The 22,762-nt window shown below is 45.8% G+C and overlaps 1 protein-coding gene across 2 annotated transcripts in view; it reads right to left on the bottom strand.

Annotated features, from left to right (window-relative positions):
- The window catches only part of NMNAT2 (nicotinamide nucleotide adenylyltransferase 2), a 175,864-nt gene that overhangs the window by 38,168 nt on the left and 114,934 nt on the right, over positions 1-22,762 (bottom strand). For both annotated transcript variants that reach the window (XM_015122174.3, XM_078001201.1), the window contains exons 2-4: positions 6,329-6,417; positions 5,414-5,481; positions 2,788-2,866 (exon numbers count right to left, since the gene is read on the bottom strand). In XM_015122174.3, the coding sequence (XP_014977660.1) occupies positions 2,788-2,866; positions 5,414-5,481; positions 6,329-6,417 (236 nt within the window). The remainder of the gene's footprint in view (positions 1-2,787; positions 2,867-5,413; positions 5,482-6,328; positions 6,418-22,762) is intronic.

The following is a 22,762-nucleotide window of genomic DNA, read 5'->3' on the forward strand; positions in this document are numbered from 1 at the left end:
GGCAATATCACCACCTGCGGCTTCTTCAGGCCAGAGTTGTCAGTAACACAGCCAAGCAAGAGGGAGAGCGGTGCCAGGCAGCACAGGATGTGTTTGTGCTGCGGGAAGCAGGGTGGGTGGGTTCTGAGCACTCTCTCGCCTGCTCAGTGTGAATACACATGCCAGAGCCAAGCGGAAATTCTGTGTGCATTATCCATTGTCCTGAGTTATCTGCCAGGCTACTCCTCGCCAGTGCTGCAGAAAACACAGAGCTGATAAGACAGCATTCCTCACAGCTGACCCACCAGCAACCCCACTGGGCCGAGGCGACGGGGAGAGTGGCTGTTGGGCAATAGAGAAACAAAGGATGAATTCCCAATCTCTTTAGCTTCACAAGGGCCACTGCTTATTCGAGGTTTCTTTATTCCCAAAAGCCAGCTGCCTGGGTACCCACCACCCACTCCTGCACGCCACCCTTTCTGGATTCAGATTCTGCTGCCAGGGGACCCCCAGGCCTAAGGCTGGGGTGATCTTCTAGGCACCTGTTCCACAGGCCATCCTGTGGGCAGAGCAGTGTGTGAGTCCTTCTCAGCCCTAGAGGGGCAGGCATTTGTCCTGTGGGGTAACCTGTCACCTTTGTAAGACTCCTGATAGGAGGAGGTCACATCTGACCACATCTGGGAGCCAGCTGAGGTGGGTACCGTGGGATCTTTTCACCTCTCGGTGGGCTTCTTTTCCCAGCTGTGGCTGGTGGGGTGGAAGGGGTGGTCTGCCTCCATTATTATTTCACCAGCAGAAAAGAAAACACTGCATTCCTGTTTCCTGACTGGTCTGGTAGCTGAGGAGTTTCTTCCTCTTGCTGCACTGTGGGTCCCATTTGACTTGTTCTATCTCAGAGAAGTAGAAAATGGCTGGCTGCACTCCCTGATCCTGCCCTCGCCAGCCCCCATGGGTTCCTGCGTTCTCAGAGGCCTTGACATTGGAGAGTTGTCCCAAGTCACCTGTTAAGTCATGCATCTATCTCTGCGGTTGGTCTACTCTGCATGCCGGGAACACCTGCCTCATGCTTGCTAGGAGTTTGAAGGCTGAGAGTTCTTAGGAAGCAGCTCCAAGCTCTTACTCCAAGGCAGGGGGGCCAGCAGTGACCTACGTTCTTTGACAGCCTCTGCCCATTGCTGAAACAGCTGGGGCTCCTGGTGGAGCTTCTCTGGCCTAGACTCATACCCTGGGCATGAGTAACACAGGTAGAGTTCAGGAAGCCTGGGCATTTAGACAACAAATGATAGCCAGGCTTTCCAGCCAGTATTGCCAGCACTGAGGAATGCCTGCAGGGTCCCCATTCCTCCCTTCTGTCGTGGAGCCTGAGGCTTCTGTGTGACCAGAAAGAGCACAGGCCCACGGGTACTTCCCAGGTGACATGTAGTGTGAGAAATAAACTTGTGTGAAGTCACTGAGCTTTTAGGGATGTTTGTCATCACAGCACATCTTTGCCTATCCTGACAGATACACTCTTACACAGTGCCTTTCATTACTGCTATTGTGGAGACCAGCACAGAGGAGCAAGTCAGTGTGGCCCCAAGTCAGCCTCCTTTGAAGGGGACCAGAAGGGTCAGGATGTGTGAGAAAGGTTCTGAAAGCCAAAGGGAAAGGAAATTAGTTTTCTCCAATTGCATGGGGGAGAAAACAACAGACAGAGAACAGCCAGCTGGTCCTCTCTACCTCACTTGCCCTTGGCTCCCCAGGACAGAGCTCTGAAGCTCCACATCTGTTAAAATAAAGCCTGGCTGTGCACCTGGTGGAGTGTGGGGTGGTCAGGGGCTGCTCCCCAGGAAGGACATGGTGACAGGCCCTCTGGCAGCAAGGACACAGATGGGACAGAGGCTCTCCCTGTAGGAAGGCAGTGCCAGGTGGATGCTATCTGGGGCTGTGGAGGGCTCTGCTGCAGAGTCCGTGGAGGCGAGCAGAACTGATTGTTTGCTGTCTTGGTTGGTCAGGCTTCTCACCGTCGGTGGCATTGCTTTTCGTCCTGTCACTGTGGCGTTGATGGGTTGGCATTGATCTGGGAAGGGTGCTTCCTGCACACTCTGGCCAGTGCTGCTGGCTGGTATGGAGCCCATTCTAACCTGGCAACCAGCCCTGAAGTCTCTGCAGCCCGGCCACAGGCCCCAGGCTCCAGTGGGGAATACAGAAGCTCTCGCCTATCTGTGTTCACCAAACACTCACTGTGTGTGCTCAGATATGTGGTCTCCCCTCTCTGCTCCCTTTCACGCACTAATAAAACAGGCATCAGACACCGTCTGCCCATGGGGCTCTTGTGAGGAGGAATGGGTGGGAATGGGGTGCAATGACTGGCAGGTGTGACGTGCCAATGGGGTCCCCACAGGCAGGGCACGGGGCTTGGCTGCTTGTACCTCCCCTAAGTGCTCCTCTCTTCTCCTGCCTTTCGTTGCCCAGTCTCCTCCTCCCTCACTTTCTGAAGTCCTGTCACTGTGGTCTCCTTAATCCCACCTTGAACTTGCTCCCAGTTGATAAAAGCTGCCTACCATACCCAGCAGCAACGTCCCAAATGGGAAGTCAAGACTGAGGGTGGAAGACAGGGAGTAGCCCCTGGTGCTACTCGGGGTTTCTCATTCATTGTTCTTTGTGCTATACACAGGCTGGTCTCTCTCGAAACAGGCAGAGAAATAAGAGGCTGAAAGCAGGTCAGAGGCCAGCAGCACCCTCTCCTCTCCTTGCCTGACTTCTGCGGCTCCAGCCCCTCCCCTGCAGCCTGGTGGTTCATGCATCCCCAGGCTCAGCCCAGCTCACCTTCATGAGGTCCCGGTGGTGTTCCAACACGCTGCAGGTCGTCTGCCAGGTGTCCTGGTAGCACTCCCAAGGGTCCACCCTAACATCATCGGAAAGAAATTTCTCTTGGTTTCTGTTCTCATACTCTTTCCTTATTGTTTCCTTCCAAAGATTATAGCTCAGGAAGCATGGAAGACCTGGCCATACCATGTGCTTAGATCTTGAATCAGATAAAACCCAGGTGTGAAACACTTTTCTGAGCTTCAGTTTCCTCCTTTGTAAAATGAGAAGAGCATGGTATAGGCTTATGAGAAGAGATGTTGGTGCCAGTCTGCCTGGGTTTAATTCCAGCCTCAGCTCTTTGCAACTGTGTGGCTTTGGGAAAGTTATGTGATCTCCCAGTGCCTCACCTTCCCCATCGGTAAAATGGGAATAACAACAGTAACGAGCTTACGGTCTTGTTAGAAAGGCTTGGTAAGTTTTATGTGTACAATGCTCAGTACAGCATCTTGCTCCTATTATTACCTACAAAATAAACCCTCCTTTGGACCCTTGAGGTTGTGACAAGGATTAGCTGAGCTAGGCCTTTGTCAAGTGGTAGCCAGGCTGCAAGCCCTCGAAAATCAGTCTTGCCTGCCTCCCTCTGCAGTGAGGTGCTTTATGGGTGTGGAGGTGAGGCATGGCAGGCAGATGAGAGGGCGCAGACCTAGCAATGGCCAGCCCCTCTGAGATACTGCTTGTGAAGTAAGCAGGGATCCAGCCCCAGACTGAGGCAGCACTGGGTCTTAATTGCCAACTTAATGATTTTTTTTTAGACGGAGTCTCGCTCTGTCACCCAGGCTGGAGTGCAGTGGTGAGATCTCGGCTCACCGCAACCTCCACCTCCTGGGTTCAAGCGATTCTCCTGCCTCAGCCTCCCGAGTAGCTGGGATTATAGGCACATGCCGCCATGCCCAGTTAATTTTTGTATTTTTAGTAGAGAAGGGGTTTCACCACATTGGCCAGGCTGGTCTCAAACTCCTGACCTCAGGTGATCCGCCCACCTTGGCCTCCCAAAGTGCTGGAATTACAGGCATGAGCCCCCACGCCCTGCCTTCGCAAACATTTTCTTAGCAGTCGTGCATCCCCTTAACACCACGACCCTACCCCACCACCCCACCTAAAGTGCCCAGAGGTGAGATCTCACTAGCTGAAAACCCTTAGAGAGTCAGCTTGCCGTTTGCCCGGAGCCTAGCTCCCCCTAGCCAGGCCCTGTGCCCGGGAGCGCACCTGTGCCAGAGACAAACACTTCATCTGGCTAACTGGGCTCCCAGTGTTAGGCACCCCATCTCAGCCAACCCTCATCTCTAGAGGCAATGCTTAGACTCCCTAGTGATCTCAATTCTCAGGATTCTGATTTTCCAACCTAAAGCAGCCCAGGGAAGGTGGTAGGCACTCAGTAGTTGTTGAATGAATGAGGGAATTATTCCAGAATCTTCTAAGCACATCCAAGCAGTAACAGTCTCCTGCCCAGTGATTTCCTCACTGGACCCTTATTCAAGGTCCTCAGCATCCCCAGAAGATCAGGAGTTACAATGTTAAGAGGCTTCATTTCTAATCCTTTCTTCCCTATGGATGTATCAATGTATCATTGCTCAAACCCTTTGATTTCTCTGGGCCTGTTTCTCACCTGAGAAAAAGCAGCCGTCTCTCTACCAAAGCTTTGTCGTTAGGGGGATGAGAAAGTCTATAAAGGGCATGTGCTTCTCACACAAATCACTGTGCACGAATGGCAAGGATCACTGCTGAATTATTACTGTCGCTTCCCTTCACTGCTCTCATTCCCGCCCACCCTACTCTTCCCGGGCGAACTCTCTGCATTCCTCATTCTGAGGTCAGCATCCCGTCACTTCGCCCCTTTCATGGAAACCTCTAGGTGCTGCTTATTTTTCCATAGAGGGGGAAATTACAGCACACATGGCATGCCATTATTTTTTTTAAACATCATCTTCTCATGCAAATTATAATGGTAGGAACTTTGGGGAGCATCATTAGCATAATTAGTGGAAGCTTGCTTTAATTACACTGCAAGCTCAGTGGAGGGGTTGGGGTGGAGTTGCCTTCCTAGCAGCACATCTGGCCAGAAAGGCATTGAGCAGGAAAGCCACCTAGTGGGTGTGATTTGGTGTGGCTGCCGTTAAGGGCAGACTCGCACCTCTCTCCTGGGGCCAGTGTGGGGCCCTTAGGCAGCCTGAGTTCAGGAATGGGAAATTGCAAAGGCCGGGGAACATTCCCTGAAAGGTAGTGAGGGTTCATGGAAGTTAGTGGGAATGAAAGTGAGAGGCATTTCTGATTTTCTGGTCATGCTTCACCCAAAACCCAGTGATATTTCTGGAAGCTCCAAGAATCACGCCAGGACTCAGAGATGCCAAAACAGGTGCAACATTCAAGCTCTTTCTTTACTTTCATGGGCCTCATAGTTTGGTTCAAAAATAAAGTTACCGGTATCCCTGGAGGTCTACGTATTGCCTCCACAAGGCTAGCATCTTGCCCCTGCCTCCCCATCCTTTCAGGATCCAAATTACTGCTGGAACTCTTCTTTTTTCCCCACCTCACTCCCAGTAAGTCTCCGGGCCACCTGCCTCTGGCATCTTCAGGCCAGTCCTACCTGATCCAGTCGGAATTCTGGACGGCCAGCTGACACATGATGAGACGGTGCCGGCTTGACACGAGGCCCTGGGAAGCAACAGAGCAATCATTGGGAGACTCCCTCTGTTCCCCACAACATCCTTGGGGTACCAGCCCAAGCCCACCCATTGTTAAGGTGCAGCCTTTTTCCAGTGGTGAGAGGGAATGAGGGATGTGACCCCTTTACTTGTCCGTTTGCCACAGGCAGGCCTGGAATGGTGGTGGGGAAAGGAAACGAATAAAGGGTGTGTGGTGTATACCACCCCAACAGGGTCGATAGATGAGCCTCCATTTGCAAAGCAGCCCCTCTGTGCCCTGCAGAGATGAGACTTAACTCAGCAAATGTGGCCTTGTCTTATGACTCAGTCTGGCTCGTTAGGTGAGTTTTCCCAGAGCCCACCAAGGTGCATCTGTGGGAGAAAGGGGGAATGATGGGTAGAGCTCCTAGATTTGCCGGAATATGTGGTAGGGAGGGATGGGCAGGGAAATGAATTTTAAATCAGACTATATGAGGCATAGGCCATTTTCTCCTAAAACCCTGAGAAGACTTGCCCAATGCAGCTCAACCCATAACCAGCTGCCAACCTGGCATCCACCATACCAAGCCACACCCGGTGGGTGTTCCTGCTCCCCTTTCAATGAGTCCTGACCGGCCTGTGAGTGGCTCTATGGTCATGGACAGCTGGTCTTTCCAGCTGCTGCTTCAACACCCATCCACTCAGGTCCAACTGTGGTCCTGAGATGGGAAGCAGGATGGATGCATGGACCTGGGCATTTTGTGTCTCCAAGAATCTTAGCAGAGACAGAGTTGGGGCAGTTTTTCTGCCAGGAACTATCAGGCCAGGGATGGGAGGGCGGGAGTTGAAGGAGGACAGAGGCACAGGAAGGAACCCACCTGTTTTCCATAGGAGTCGTGGACAGGGGAGACAATCCCGCCAATCACAATAAACCTTCCAGTTTTGTGCAGATAATCCCTGGCTCTTTCTAATTAAGAGAAGAAATCCATACATTATAAAGAAGAAAGGCATGCATTAAAGGTGATAATTGAAATCAATATGCTCAGCTCTGTAATGCTGAGGTTTATTTCCCATCTCTCTTGCCATTTAAATAGAAAATGTCAACTTTCAAAGCAAACATTGGTGATTCAAAAGGTTACAGAACCAGATTTCAGCCCTCAAAGCAAAAGGATTTAGAACTCAGAGTTTTAAAAGTCCTCTGTGGGAGGAGCCAGTGTAGCTCAGAGGGATTTAAAACAAGCGCCTCATTAGCAGCCGTTAGAGCTACAGATTGGAATTTACCCCTATTGTCACTTGCAGAAATTATAACGTGGAGGAGTAGTGTTTAAAAAAAAAAAAAAAAGCCTCCTTATAATATGAAAGATGTGCTGATTGCCTCATCTAATTATTCAGAAGAGAAAAACCACCAAAACAAATTTAAAGGGCCTTGTAGATAATTACAGAGAATTAGCAATCAACCCAGAAGACCATCATCTTAGACTTGGTTGAGACGAAAAATTTGGCCGGATAAAAGCCTTTTATCCTTTGGAAGGTATGCAATATTGCTTTTTCAAATCTATCAGAGAAACTCAATTTTATTTTCGCAATAAATTTCGGCAAACTAAGAAGGGGCTGAAAAGTCTGGTTCTATCTTACTTCCAAAAAAGTTCCTTTTAAGAATGTCAACAGAGGCCGGGTGTGTGGCTCACACCTGTAATCCCAGCACTTTGGGAGGCCCAGGCGGGTGGGTCATGAGGTCAGGAGTTGACGACCAGTCTGGCCAAGATGGTAAAACCCCATCTCTACTAAAAATACAAAAATTAGCCAGGCGTGGTGGCAGACACCATAATCCCAGTTATTCCGGAGGCTGAGGCAGGAGAATTGCTTGTACCCGGACGGCAGAGATTGCAGTGAGCCGAGATCATGCTACTGCACTCCAGCCTGGGCAACAGAGGGAGACTCCGTCTAAAAAAAAAATTAAAAAAAAAAAAAAAAAAAAATGTCAGTAGGGCTTGAGCTTATCCCACTGAGGAAAAATCTGGCATGGAGTTTATAGTGAAGGAATTTTTAAGTAGAAGGGAGCCTGGGCAGCAAGGCTGGCTGTGTAGTTTACAAGCAAGTTTTCAGAATGACTTTGCTGGATTTCTTAACACTTGAAAAAAAGATCTCACCATATTTGCTTCTTTTTCTTTCTTTCTTTGTTTTTTGAGACAAAGTCTCACCCTGTTGCTTAGGCTGCAGTGCAGTGGCACGATCTTGGCTCACTGCAACCTCCACCTCCTGGGTTCAAGCAATTCTTATGCCTCAGTCTCCCAAGTAGCTGAGATTACAGGCGTGAGCCACCATGCTTGGATAATTTTTGTATTTTTAGTAGAGACAGGTTTCACATGTTGGCCAGGCTGGCCTCAAACTCCCGGCCTCAAGTGATCTGCCCGCCCTGGCCTCCCAAAGTGCAAGGGTTACAGGCATGAGCCGCGGCACCTGGCTGCTTCTTTTTCTTTCAATGTGAAATTTCTTAGATTTAAAAAACAAATAGACTATTTTTAACACTGTTTTAGATTTACAGAATAATTGAGGAGATTGCACATGGAGTTCCATATATTTAGACCCTTCCCACCTTTTTACCTCCCTCCATGCACAGTTTCCCCCATTATATTAATAATTTTGCACTAGTGTGGCACACTTGTTATACTTGACAAATCGATATTAACACATTATTAACTATAGTCCGTAGTTTACATTAAGATTTACTCTGTGTTGTAGAGTTCTGTGGGTTTTGACAATTGTATCCCTCATTATAGTATCATACCCAGTATTTTCATGTCCCTAAAAATTCAGTGTTCCACCCATTCATGCCTCCTCTTTTCCCAAACCCCTGGCAACCACCAATCTGTTTACTATTTCCATAGATTTGACGTTTCCAAAATGCCATATGGTTGGAATCATACAGTATGTAGCCTCTTTGGACTTGCTGTTTTCACTAAGCAGTATGCATTTAAACTTCCTCCATGCCTTTTCATAGCTCGACAGCTCATTTCTTTCTTTTTTTTTTGAGACGAAGTCTCGCTCTTGTCTCCTAGGCTGGAGTGCAGTGGCACCATCTCAACTCACTGCAACCTCCGCCTCCCAGGTTCAAGCGATTCTCCTGCCTCAGCCTCCCGAGTAGTTGGGATTACAGGCCCCCGCCACCACACCCAGCTAATTTTTGTATTTTTAGTAGAGATAGGGTTTCACCATGTTGGCCAAACAGGTCTCAAACTCCTGACCTCAGGTGATCCGCCTGCCTCGGCTTCCCAAAGTGCTGGGATTACAGGCATGAGCCACCGCGCCCTGCCGACAGCTCATTTCTTTTAATAACTGAATGATAGTCTATTGTCTGGAAGTACCTCAGTTTAGCCATTCATTTACCAAAGAACATCTTTGCTGCTTCCAGTTTTTAGTGATTATAAATAAAGTTGATATGACATTCATGTGCAGGTTTTTGTGTAGACATAGGTTGGGGAATCTACACAAGGAGCCATATGAATCACATGGTAAGATTATGTTTAGCTTTTTAAGAAGCTCTCAAATTGTCTTCCAAAGTGGTTGTGCCATTTTATATTCCCACCAGGAATGAATGAGACTTTCTGTTGCTCCAACTTATTACCAGCATTTGGCATTATTTGGATTTTGATAAGTGGGTCACTCTGATAAGTGTGCCACATTTGCTTTTTTTTGCTAGAGTCTAGCTCTGTTGCCCAGGCTAGAGTACAGTGGCACCATCTTGGCTCACTGCAACCTCTGCCTCCTGGGTTCAAGTGATTCTTGTGCCTCAGCCTCCTAGGTAGCTGGGATTAAAGACGTGCATCACCATACCCAGCTAATTTTTAAATTTTTTAATAGAGATGGGGTTTCACCATATTGGCCAGGCTGGTCTCGAACTTCCGACCTCAGGTGACCTGATCTCCTCAGCCTCCCAAAGTGCTGGGATTACAGGCATGAGCCACCGTACCCGGTCCCACATTTGCTTTTTAAAAGAGTTGTAGTACTTCACTTGTTTTCAGATTTTATTCTGAGGTCAAATTAAAGGCCTTGCAACAATCTCTTCTGATATTTGAAGAAACTGCACAGCCTCTCCCTGTTTCTCTTGGGCCTTCACACTCCAGTCCTCCTTGGGGTCATTTCTATCTGGCCTTTGGCAGTCACAGACCCTCTGCTGCAATAAACCAGACCTTCTTTACTCTCCCTGTTCTCCAAATAGTGCCTTCTCCTAACTCTTCACTTCCCAAGCACTTCATTCAAACCCAGCTCTACCCTACCCCACGTCTAGCATGCCTGCCCTGCCCAACATCCTCCTGCTCTGGACTTATTGCCCGGCCACCTCACTAATGTCACTATGCATCCAGTGCAGTCCAAGGGACCTGGAAACTGTTTCTGTAAAATGTCTCCTTTGCAAAGTTGTTATGAGGATCAAATCAAATTACAAAAGTAAAAGTGCATAGTGCTAGGTGGTTTTACTGGAGAATTCCACCAAACTTATAAAGAACTAAAACCAAGTCTACATAAACTCTTCAAGAAAGTAGAAAAGGAAGGAACTCTTTTTCTTTTTCTTTTTCTTTTTTGAGACGGAGTTTAGCTCTTGTTGCCCAGGCTGGAGTGCAATGGCGTGATCTCTGCTCACTGCAACCTCTGCCTCCTGGGTTCAAGCGATTCTCCTGCCTCAGCCTCCCGAGTAGCTGGGATTACAGGGATGTGCCACTATGCCCGGCTAATTTTGTATTTTTAGTAGAGACGAGGTTTCTCCATGTTGGTCAGGTTGGTCTCGAACTTCCGACCTCAGGTGATCCGCCCACCTTGGCCTCCCAAAGTGCTGGGATTATAGGCGTGAGCCGCCATGCCCGGCCTAGGAAAGAACACTTTTCGATTTATTTTATAAAGCCAGTATTACCCTGATATCAAAACCAGGCAAAGATAGTACAAAGAAGAAACTACAGACCAATATCCTTTATGATTGAATACTCAAAAATCCTTAACAAATGTTAGCAAATAGAATCCAGCTATATATAGAAAGAATTATACACTGTGACTAAGTGGTATATATTCCAGGGATACAAGGCTGTTTTTTCAGTATTTGAAAAATCATTCAATGTAATCCACCAGCAAGCTAAAGAAAAATCTCATGATCCTATCAATTGATACAGAAAACGCGTTTGACAAAATTCAACATTCACTCATGACAAAAACTCTCAGTATAATAGGAATAGAAAGAAACTTCCTCGACTTGACAAAAAGCATCTGCAAAAACCTGCAACTAACATCATACTTAGTGGTGAAAGATTGAATGCCTTCTCCCTAAAATCAAGAACAGGGAAGGACGTCTGCTCTTATTGCTGTTATTCAACCAGAAGTTCTAGTGCACACCATGAGACAAGAAAAGGAAATAAAAGCCATACAGATAAAAAAAAAAGGAAAATAAAAAACCTGTCTCTATTTGTAGATGACTTGATGATCTACCTAGAAATCCCAAAAAATTTACAAGGAAACTCCAGCAGCTAATAAGTGAGTTCATAAGTTCATAACATCACAAGGTCATAAGTTACAAGATCAACATAAGAAAATTAATTGTATTTCCATATGCTAGCAACAAACAAATGGAAATCAAAATAAAAATACAAAGCAAATGTTAATCAATCAAATGAAATACTTAGGTATAAATATAATAAAACATATATAGGGCTTATACGTTAAAAACTATAAGATACTGATGAAAAAATCAAAGATCTAAATAAATGTAGAGACATATGCATTTTAAATCTTAACTGAGAGTCCTTTTCAAGGATGCCTTCAACCCTTTATTCCCATATGCACTATATCTATGTTGCCTCTGTGAACAAAGGAACAAATATTTGAATTCAGTGCCATGACAAATAGCAGAAGATGCTGATAATCCTGAATTTCTTTGGGTGATCATGCTTCTATTGAGTTGGATGGCATAGTCTAGTGGTTAGGAACAACAACAAAAAAATAAAGGGACATACTATGTTATGGATTGGAAGACTCAACACAGTCAAGATGCTAATTCTCCCCAAAATGATATATAAATTTAATGTATTTCCTGTCAAAATTACAAGATTTTTAAAAATGTAAATATCAACAGAATTCTAAAATGTATATGGAAAGTTATAGGAGCTAGAATAGTTCATAGCAGCTTTATTTGTAATAATCAAATACAGGAAACCACCCAAATGTCTTATAATAGGTAAATGGTTAACTAAATTGTGGTACGCCCATAGCAGGGACTATACTCAGCAATAAAAAGGAAAAAATTGGCTGGGCACTGTGGCTCATGCCTGTAATCCCAACACATTGGGAGGCAGAAGTGGGTGGGTCACTTGAGGTCAGGAATTCGAGACCAGCCTGGCCAGCATGGTGAAACCCTGTCTCTACTAAAAATACAAAAATTAGCTGGGCGTGGTGGGTGGCACACACTTGTACTCCCAGCTATTTGGGAGGTTGAGGTGGGAGGATTGCTTGAACCTGATAATTGGAGGTTGCAGTGAGCCAAGATGGTGCCACTGCACTCCAGCCTGGGTGACACAGTGAGATTCTGTTTCAAAAAATAAAAAAATAAAAACAAATAAAAATTTAAAAAGGAACACATTATTGATATGTGCAACAATTTGGATGGATCTTTAGTTCATTATGCTGAGTGAAGAAAAGGCAATCTCAAAAGTTTGCTCATTATATGATTTCATTTATATAACATGGTCAAAAAGTTGTTCAAAAGTCTGGACATTTCGGCTCATGCCTATAATCCCAACATTTTGGGAGGCTGAGGCAGGAGGCTCGCTTGAGCTTAGGAGTTCATGACCAACATGGGCAATATAGTGAGACCTCTGTCTCTTAAAAAAAAAAAAAAAAGTGTTAAGAAGATTAGTGCTTTCCAGGGGTTAGGGATGGTGGTTCAGGGAAAGGGGTAGGTATGACTTTAAAGCTGTAGCTTGTGGGAGATCTTTGTGGTAAGGAGCTAGTTCTATAGCTTACTTGTGTTGGTTCTGTAAATCTACCCTTTTGATAAGATAACATATAAACTATACATACACCTTATGCCATTGTCAGTGTCCTCATTTCAATAGTCTACTATAGTTACAGAAAATATAACTGTTATGGTCTGAATATCTGTCTCTCCAAAATTCATATGTTGAAATCTAATCTCCAACATGTTGCTATTAAGAGGTGGGGCCTTTGGGAGGTGACTAGGTCATGAGGGTGGAACCCTCATGGATGGAATTACAGACCTTATAAAAGAGGCCTGGGGGACCCCATTTGCCCTTCCATGTTGTGAGGACACATAGACGCCACCATTTAGGCTGGGCACAGTGGCTCACGCCTGTAATCCCAACACTTTGGGAAGCTGAGGTGGGTGTATCAGAAGGTCAGGAGTTCGAGACCAGCCTGGCCACTATGGTGAAACCCTGTCTCTACCAAAAATACAAAAATTAGCCGGTCTTGGTGGCACGTGCCTGTAGTCCCAGTTACTTAGGAGGCTGAGGCAGAAGAATCGCTTGAACCCAGGAGGCAGAGGTTGCAGTGAGCCGATAGTGCACCACTGCACTCCAGCGTGGGTGACAGAGCGAGACTCCATCTCAAAAAAAAAAAAAAGAAGTCACCATTTATCAGGAACAGGCCTTCACTAGACACCACATCTACGAGGGCCTTTATCTTGGACTTCCCAGACTCCAGAACTGTAAGCAATAAATTTACGTTATTTATAAACTACCCAGTCTAACGTATTTTGTTACAGCAGCCCAAATGGACTAAGTAATCAGTAATCACTAGGGGAAACTGAGTGAAGAGTACATGGGCTCTCTCTGTATTAAACTTGCAACTTCCTGCAAATCTATAGTTATCTCAAAAAAAAAAAAAAAAAGGTTTTGAAATGTTCATGGTAAATTATAGAACACTGCAATTTTAAGGTGGTGGTGTGCAAACCCAGGCAATGGCAAGCAAGCTGGAGGAGTTAGATGCTTCTGAAACTTTATTTCTGCTCATACCTTTCTATCTTTGCTGCTGTCTAGATTCTAAGATTTTGGTTTGTTACATTGTGGGTTATGTTGTCTAAAGCTGTGCTTCTTAAACTTTGATTTACATATGAATCCTCTGGGGGTCTTTTTAGAATATAGATTCTGATTCTATAGGTCTGGGATGGAACCTGAGATCAGAGTCAAGATTAGCATGAGGTAAGTGCGGCAGATTTGTTTAAGTGCTGAGTCAGATCTCGCTTTTATTTAAAATGTTGATATTTTGTGTATCATGGATTTTTGGCAGTGATTTCGGTATTTTAAAATATTGTTTATCTTGATTACTGAGTTTTGGGGCACCTCCTTCCATTTTGCACTATAGGCGGCCATCTCTCACTCTAGTCCCAGGCTTGCCTGAGATTCCGCATTTCTGGCAAGCTCCGAAATGAGACCAAGGCTGCAGGTCTGCAAATTATATTTTAAATAGCGAGGGACTAAAGACAGGTGGAGCAGCCCCTGCCATGTTAGAATACCCATAAAAGAAGCTCTCCTCCCTTCCCCACTCCACCACCGTCTTCAACTTGCATGACAAGGGCATTTCTGCACATTGGTAGAAAGTCAGCCCATTGGCAAAGCTGTAGCTATGGCCCTGGAATTTAATTTCATGCCAGGCTTCCCAAAATGAGGTCTATTTTTGTCCATCAGTTCTGCCCCAAAAAAGGAGCCAAATTACTCTAACATTGGACATGCAAGTCAGACCCGTTCTGCATTTGGTCACCATCTTTGCTCCTGTGCTCATGGAGGAGGACCCCATGACCATTGCCACATCCTGTCCTCAGGACCATGAGGGTCCACTGTGTCTCATGGCTCATTCCAGGCCACTTGGAAACAAGTAAATCTCCCTTCCTTATAGCTTGTGCTGGATTCTTGGATGTCCAGCCAAGGACAGACACAACACACAACATGAGTGATTTGCCCATTAATAAAAATTCATGAGAGACTGGGCGTGGTAGCTCACGCCTGTAATCCCAGCGCTTTGGGAGGCCAAGGAGGGCAGATCACAAGGTCAGGATATTGAGACCATCCTGGCTAACACAGTGAAACCTCATCTCTACTAAAAATACAAAAAATAAAATAAAAATTCGCCAGGCGTGGTGGCAGGCACCTGTAGTCCCAGCTGAAGGCTGAGACAGGAGAATGGCGGCGTGAACCTGGGAGGCGGAGCTTGCAGTGAGCCGAGATCACACCACTGCACTCCAGCCTGGGCGACAGAGTGAGACTCTGTCTCAAAAAAAAAAAAAAAAATTCATGAGACACACATATCCTCCTGGCTACTCAGTGAACCTGGCTGACATGTGTAATCTACTCCTTCCTTCTAGGGAGTTAGTGGAAGAAACACTGCGGTCAGAACATCAACACTAACTCCATTTTTCCTTTTCAGCTGCAATTAGAAATGACCCCTTCTGAATTGTAGTCATAGCTGGAGCTGCCTGTATTTTCCTTGTTTGTGAATTTCACAAAGATTGTCTGGATTTGTAAACATTCTAAATTTTAGGAAGACCGAGTGCTGGATGATAAAGGAAGAAACCAAGCTTTGAGTGCCTCTTAGCAGGGTTATTCCTGCTAAGGAGTTAAGAAAAAAACTTTAAGGAATCATCCCTGTGGCCTCCTAAACTGAACCTTGAGTGTTCCCTAACAAAAATTTAATGAGTGCTTATTACGTTGAAGGCTCTGTGCCAGTCGCTGTAAGGGACATAGAGAAGTAAGACACAATTCCCATCTCCAAGAAGCCGAGGTTTCTGATGGGGGACACAGCATACACTTTGCTGAAATAATAAGACACCAAAATGAACAGCAGAGACATTAAGTGCTATAGGACTTCAGGGAGGGAGTCATCCAGTGGGATAGGGTGGCCTAGGAAGCCTTCTTAGAACAGATTAGACCTAAGCTAGAATCCAACAGCAGAGAAGAGGGTGTTATTAACTATGTCTTTTTATTTTCTGTATTTTGATGTTTGACATTTGGGGACTTGCTGACCCTTGAAGGGAGGAATTATCCCTCTAGCCAATTCCTAGGGATAGTAAATAACTGGCCCTTGAGCACACTTTTCAAATGCAAACCAACCAATCCAGACCAACCACCCCCCAACCACCTTCACCACAGGGCTGTCACACTCAGGGTCACTGTTCCCCTACCCTAATCTCCCCAAGGCTAGGTACCAAACAACTAGGGATATCCCCTATGCCCCAGAGGCTGCTGAATTTATTTAAACTAGGCAAAGGACAGCCTGCCTCACCTGTCATTCCCAGAACCACAATCACATCTTTTGCCCTTGTTTCTCCACTCCCTCTGCCTTCTGACTGACCCTGGAGCCTCCTTGCCGGCCCCTTATGGCTCAGTGTGCCCCATCCTCTTGGGACCTGTGAGTGTAACAACTTTCTTTTCAACAGCAGCCATCTCCTGATCTGTTGGCCTTGTCATATCTAAGAAATAATAAAACCTCAATTTTAAAACAGAAGGAAGATACTCACTCCAGGGGGACAAAATGAGGTGAGCAGATGAATTGAGTCAGGAATGAAGTCTCTAAGCCCTACTGAAGCCTCCTTTTCTTGGTTTTGTTTGAAGAGCAATGATACCATTTTCATCCATTGTCACCAAGGGTGTCTCACCCTCCCCCACACAGCCGGAGCACCTTTGCAAAACTGAGGGGAAGAGGCTAGCTGGGAAGAAGGCAGGGAAGAATTAGGCCAAATCAGGAGGTTATTGTGTGCCAAACCAAGGAATTAACTTACTCACCATTTGTTGGTGATCTGCTCTGTGTTAGGTGCAGTGTTAGGCACTTTGGTCTGTATTTTCTCATTCTAAATTTCACAACAACTCTGTAATAGGTGTTATAATCACTGTTTATCACTGTTAGGTGATATAATCACTGTTTTCCAAATAAGGAAGCCAAGGTTCAGAGTCATTCAGCAGTTTTGCCTGAGATCACAGAGACAGGAAGTGGCTGTTGGAATTTGAAGTGGGATTTGAACATAGCATTTTTGACTCTAAGGTGAGTGCTTATTCGATTTGGTCCTTTAGTCCTAGATCCTTCCGTTCCAGTCTGGATAGTTTTGGGAAGCAGGGAGTTAGGTGCTCACATTCTTCAGGGAGCATGAAACAGACAATCCTACCAGGCCCTCCCTCTTCAAATTGTCCAGCCTAAGCCTTAAGACAGTTTTCAAGTGAGATAGTTCTACTTGAGTCTGAAGTCAGTCTGAAAGCGTAGTATGGTCCACAAAGTTTGATCCATAGATGGGACCACAGGAGCCTACCATGCCATCCCTTGGAACTGTTAGCTGAGTGGGCTGAGGCCCCCAATAAATACAGGCTAGTTATGGATTTCCTCTCCACAGGGAGCAATTTTCCTTGCTCTTCCTCCAGCTAGCCAGTCATGCCTAGGCCAGCCGTCTACTAACACTTGTCCTTAGGCCTCTGGGCAGAGAATGGGGGTATACCAGCACAATGCCCTCTCCCTGCCCTTATACCCTTTACTCCAATGCATTGTGGAGCCAGCATCTTCCCAGGCTTGTGTCTGTGATTCATGACAGCAGCTGGATTTCCCAACTTACCAACACTTAACGTGACTTGTGTCTTGGGTATTTCAGTTTGAAGCTGGGTGGAAGTTTTCTAGGAAGACAAAGGAAATAGGAAGTGGTGGAAGGCATTTCTGGAAGAGGGGGCAGCACATACAAAGGCATGAAGATAGGAGATTTTTCAGGTATTGAAGAAAAGATCTATATGCCAGAAAGAAAGATGTATGTAGAAGAAGGTAAGGCTGGAAAGAAAGTGGGGAGATAGCATGATAGGAACTGGACTTTTTTAGGGGAAACAATTGACCGCAGAAGGCACATGATGGCAGCTGGATTTCCCAAGGGGATGATGGGTTACCCACATCTGGTATGTTCTTCTACCCAGACTCAGTGGCCAGTGGCTGACCAGCAGAAGGGGTGGCTGGGCTTGCATGCATATAGAGATCAGGATGACGTCCCTAAACAGACTTGCACAGAGCAGCCCTGCAAACCTTAAGAAGCTCCGCTGGCCGCTGGCGACAGAACCCTGTTTTCTTGACCATCTGCACCTCCCTCCATACCATGTGCCTCAGGCTGTCTGAACTCACCAGAGAGAACAACATACACTTCCCAGAGCCCCTTGCAGGCCTGAATTTCCTCTAGTTCCTGGATTTCCATCTATTTGTCTGGCTTTTGCAGCCACTACTTGCAGCCCTGTGCTGGCCATCAGGGAGTAACACAAAGTGGCGCAGTTGCTCCCTCATTGCTGCTGATCTTGTTGGCTACACTACCTCTGGCTTGGGAGACTTTGAATTCCTTTGTCCTCACAGCTAGGAAATGATTTATGACCCTCCCTTCCATAACTGTCACTTCTGCCAGACCATGCTGATATGCTCCGGCTTGTAGGAGCCACTCCAGAAGTGTGGCCTCTGTTCAAATCCTTTCCACTGGAAAAGCTACCCAATTCCCATCCCCCATCCTTTCCAAATCAGACTCCAGGCTTCTTGGAATTCACCCATTGTTGAAAAATGCTTTTTTTGGGGTATATATTTCTTCAGAAATGGAAACCTAAATATATATGTAAAAATATGACACGAACTAAATACATATGTAAAAATACGACACAAAACCAAGGTTTCCCCTTCAGTGAAACTCAAAAATACATGAGAGAATTCTTTCAGAAACCCACAGACTATGGTACTAAATATAGCTGGGCGGGGGGTGGAGTGGGGCGGGGGATAGAGTGGAAGGTGAGGAGGAAGGAATGAACACAGGAGGAGGACGTGTGATGCAGAAGCCCACCATGGCTCCGCAGTGGAGTATCAAGTCTGTGTCATTCGCATGGAATCGGGCTCTATTTTTAACTACATGTCTATTTTATTCTACTCTTTTATTAACCTTTCTGAGTACAAGTGTACCACATAGGCTTCTTAACATAGGGACAATTCGAGCTTTGAAATAGACTTTATCCAGGAGATGGCTGTTTTTCTTGGGTAAAACAGGTGACAGAATATTCAGCACAGATTCCTTTTTGTGAGGGTATGGCCTTGCTGAGGCTGCAGTGCGGGGATGTTTGGAAAGGTCAAAGGTTGCTTTTTCCCTAAAGAATGACATTGGAAAAACAGTTTCCTTTACAGCTTTTTTTTTTTTTTTTTTTTTTTTTTTTTTTTTAAGAAAGAGTTTCTCTCTTGTTGCCCAGGCTGGAGTGCAGTGGCATGACCTCGGTTCACTGCAACCTCCACCTTCCAGGTTCAAGCGATTTTCCCACCTTAGCCTTCCAAGTAGCTGGGATTACAGGCGTGCGCCACGATGCTCGGCCAATTTTTTGTATTTTTAGTAGAGATGGGGCTTCACCATGTTGGCCAGGCTGGTCTCGAACTCCTAACCTCAGGTGATCCACCTGCTTCGGCCTCCCAAAGTGCTGGGATTACAGGTGTGAGTCAGCACGCCCGGCCCCTTACAGCTGTCTTATTTGTGTTTATCTTCCCTCTCTATTTCCCCTAGTAAGAATATCTTCATGGAACAGAGTCCTCTTCTAGGGAACCAGCTGTCCAGGTTTGCGGGGACTTTCTTGGTTTTAGCACTAAAAATCCCATGTCCTGGGAGACCTTAGTCCCCGACAAACTGTTGGTTGGTGCTGCAGGCTGAATAATGGCCTTCCAAAAATGCCCACACTCTAATCCCTGGAACCTGTGAATATGTTATCTTAACATGGTAAAAGGAATCCAGATAGCCCCTGGAAGCTAGAAAAGGCAAAAGAATGGATTTTTCCAGAAAGAATGTTTTCTTCCAGAAAGAACATTCTTTGATTTTCAAACTTCTATAAGATCATAAATTTGTGTTGTTTTAAGCTAGTAAGTTTCCAGTAATTTATTGCAGCAGCAATAGGAAGTGAATACACTTGGTTATCCAGCCCCTCCCTCAACCAGGAAGCCCAATGAACCGCTGAACCACTCATGCACTGAACCGAAGAAGCTCAATTACTGCAGAAGTGGAGAAACAAAGTCAGTTCATTGAAAATGTACCATGTGTGAGAATTTCAGGGACACAGAAAGACACAGTTTTAAATTAATTCCACTGTTATTTTGGATTTTCTCTAAAAAATCTGAAAGTAAAGAAATGCACAATAACCTACAAATGCCCCAAAATAAAGCCTTTGTAATTCCTTAGGTTAAAATACTAACCTCCACCTAGAGGCAACAGAACCTGTTTACAGGTTCAGGTTTAAATCCTGCCCCAGGTGTCACTAGCTGGGTGACCTTGGGTGCCCAACTAGTTACTCAATTGCTCTGGCTGCCAACTCTTATCTCTAAGCTGGAGGTAATAATATTAATCTGGCTCACAGTGCTGTTAGATAAATGGTATAAAGAGTTTAGCACCGCACCAGCACTCAGGGACGTTGGACATATTTCTATTTCCTGAGGAAGTCCAATCACCCCTTGGGGAGGAAAGTAGAGGGGGACAGGGAAAACTCAAAAACTCTTTGGAAAAAAAAAAAAACAAACGTGCAGCTTGCCAATGTGGGAGTTATTAAATCTAAGAAGATTTTCTTTTGACCAGCAAAGCTTGTCCCTGGCCTGGCCTCAATGAGATGTTTTTCTTGGTCTTGCTGCCCCTTTTGTCCTGCTGTCCCTTAGAGAGAGCAGATGTTTCCTTTCCGGCTTAGAAAGCCATCTCTAGAGAATGAGGGTCTGACTACAACCAGACCCTGATATCTTCTCTCCTCTTTAAGTGAAACCAAACAAAGGGTTCTTTTTTTTTTGAGATGGAGTTTTGTTCTTGTTGCCCAGGCTGGAGTGCAATGGCGTGATCTTGGCTCACTGCAACCTCCGCCTCCTGGGTTCAAGCGATTTTCCTGCCTCAGCCTCCTTAGTAGCTGAAATTACAGGCACCCGCCACTGTGTCCAGCTAATATTTGTATTATTATTATTTTTTTTAGACAGAGTTTTGCTTCTGTTGCCCAGGCTGGAGTGCAATGGCATGATCTTGGATCGCTGCAACCTCTGTCTCCCGAGTTCAAGTGATTCTCCTGCCTCAGCCTCCCAAGTAGCTGGGATTACAGGCTCCCACCACCGCACCTGGTTAATTTTTGTATTTTTAGTAAAGACAGGGTTTCACCACATTGGCTAGGCTGGTCTTGAACTCCTGACCTCACGTGATCCGCCCACCTTGGCCTCCCAAAGTGCTGGGATTAGAGGTGTGAGTCACGCGCCTGGCCTAATTTTTGTATTTCTAGTGGAGATGGGGTTTCATCATGTTGGCCAGTCTGGTCTCGAACTTCTGACCTTAGATGATCTGCCCACCTCAGCCTCCCAGAGTGCTGGGATTATAGGCGTGAGCTACCGCACCCCGCCCACAGTATTCTGAGTAATGTCAGAGCAGCCAAGGTTGGGGAGGGCGTGTGCTGCACTTGGGCAGATTTTGACGGACTTTAGAGCCTCAGCTGAGGTGTGTTTGGATGATGGATGGGGGAGAGCCGCATGCAGGAACGTCAGGCTGGTCCACAGTTCTCCAAGTTATTGACTGAGCTCTGCTGGCATTGAGACAGAGGAGGTTTCTGCTGCGATGGACGACATTGCTTTGAAAGATTTCATGTGTCTTATGAAAGTCTCAGAGCTCATAGAGGATTTTGCTGCTTCTCCCTCAACTGACCCAGAGGTATGATCCCAGTGGACGCCAGCATGAAACAATCTTGAAATGGTCTTTAGGATTCTGATGTGAAATAAGACACCACTGTGTATCACTTAAAGCAAATGTTTTTAAAATGCCAATGACTAGTGCTGGTGAGGATGGGGAAGTGTACATGCTAACACATGGTTGACGAGAGCATAAATTGATAAAGCCTTTTAGGAGGGCAATATGGCAGTCAGCATCTAACAAAATGAGAGATGGGCATGACCTTGACCTGGCACTTCCACCTCCAGGAATCTATACTACAGGAAAAACTTGCACATGTGCACAGAGATGTATTCAAAAAGATGGTTCACTTCAGCATTATCCGTAATAGTAAAAAATCGAGAATAAAAAAGGAAGCTGTTAAATTTCGGTACCTCCATTTGAAGGAACATTATATAGCCATTTAAAAGAATGAAGTAGATTTGTCTAATCTGACATGGGAAGATCTCCAAGACACATCACTAGATGGGAAAAAAATATCAAATCACAGAACAATACCAAGTAAAACTGTGAGTCTAAAGTAACTTCAGATAGCGATGATAAGAGCGGCAAAGAAAATAACACAGGGAAAGAAGGTAGAGATTGGGTGCTGTGGGCTGCTGGGGAGAGAAGCAAATGGCAAGCCACCAGTCACACGACAGTGAGGAGGAAAGTGTCACAGAGAGAGGGAGCAGCTTTGTAGCCCCTGAGGTGGGAGAGCTGCTGGCATGGCTGCAGCGCTGGGAAAACAGGCTGAAGTCAGAGGTTTGAAGGAGCAGATAGAAAAGGCCTGGAAAGCCCAGGGAACAAGTTTGGGATTTTATTCAAAACCTTGGGAGGGTTTTTGTTTATTTTGAGACAGGGTCTCACTCTGTGCCCTGGCTGGAGTGCAGTGGCGCAATCACGGCTCACTGTAACCTCAAACTCCTGGGCTCAGCCTCCCGAGTAGCGGGGACTACAGGTGCATGCCACCACACTAGGCTAATTTTTAAATTTGTTGTAGAGATAAGGTCTCAGTATGTTGCCCAGGCTGGTCTCAAACTCCTGGCCTCAAATGATCTTCCCACCTTGGCCTCTCAAAGTGCTGGAATTATAGGCACTGTGCCCGGCCTTTGGAGGGTCTTAAGCAACAGAGTGATCTGAGTTACATTTCAGAGATTGGCTGTTGGGTGGAAAATCAATGTAGGGCAGCAAGAGCAGAGGCAGTGAGATCATTTAGGAGTCGATTCCAGGAGTCTGAAATAAAACAGGCCCGAATTCACTCATCTCTAGGCCTCATGTCACTCCCTCTGAGTTAAACACGATACTATGCACGTTAATGTGTTTGATAACTATGATATTAGTTTTAAAAGTAAAAAGGCCTGCATTAAGTGGAGAGTAATATTATAGTAGAATTGAATTTTGTTACAGCTCATTCATTACACAGATTGTTTTGTTGTGATTGTATCCAACCTGATCAAATCCCGTCCCAAGAATATAGCAGTTTATTCAACAACCTGGTTTTATCTCATTGGTTTATGAAATGGATGGGAGCACTGTCCCCCCAAGCCCAAGACTAGAAGGGAGACCCCAGGAATTATGAAAACCTGTACAAAATTCCTAAGTAAGGCTAAGGTCCCACAGCCTC

The sequence above is a fragment of the Macaca mulatta genome, chromosome 1, assembly GCF_049350105.2.
Source record: "Macaca mulatta isolate MMU2019108-1 chromosome 1, T2T-MMU8v2.0, whole genome shotgun sequence".
Taxonomy (NCBI): Eukaryota; Metazoa; Chordata; class Mammalia; order Primates; family Cercopithecidae; genus Macaca; species Macaca mulatta.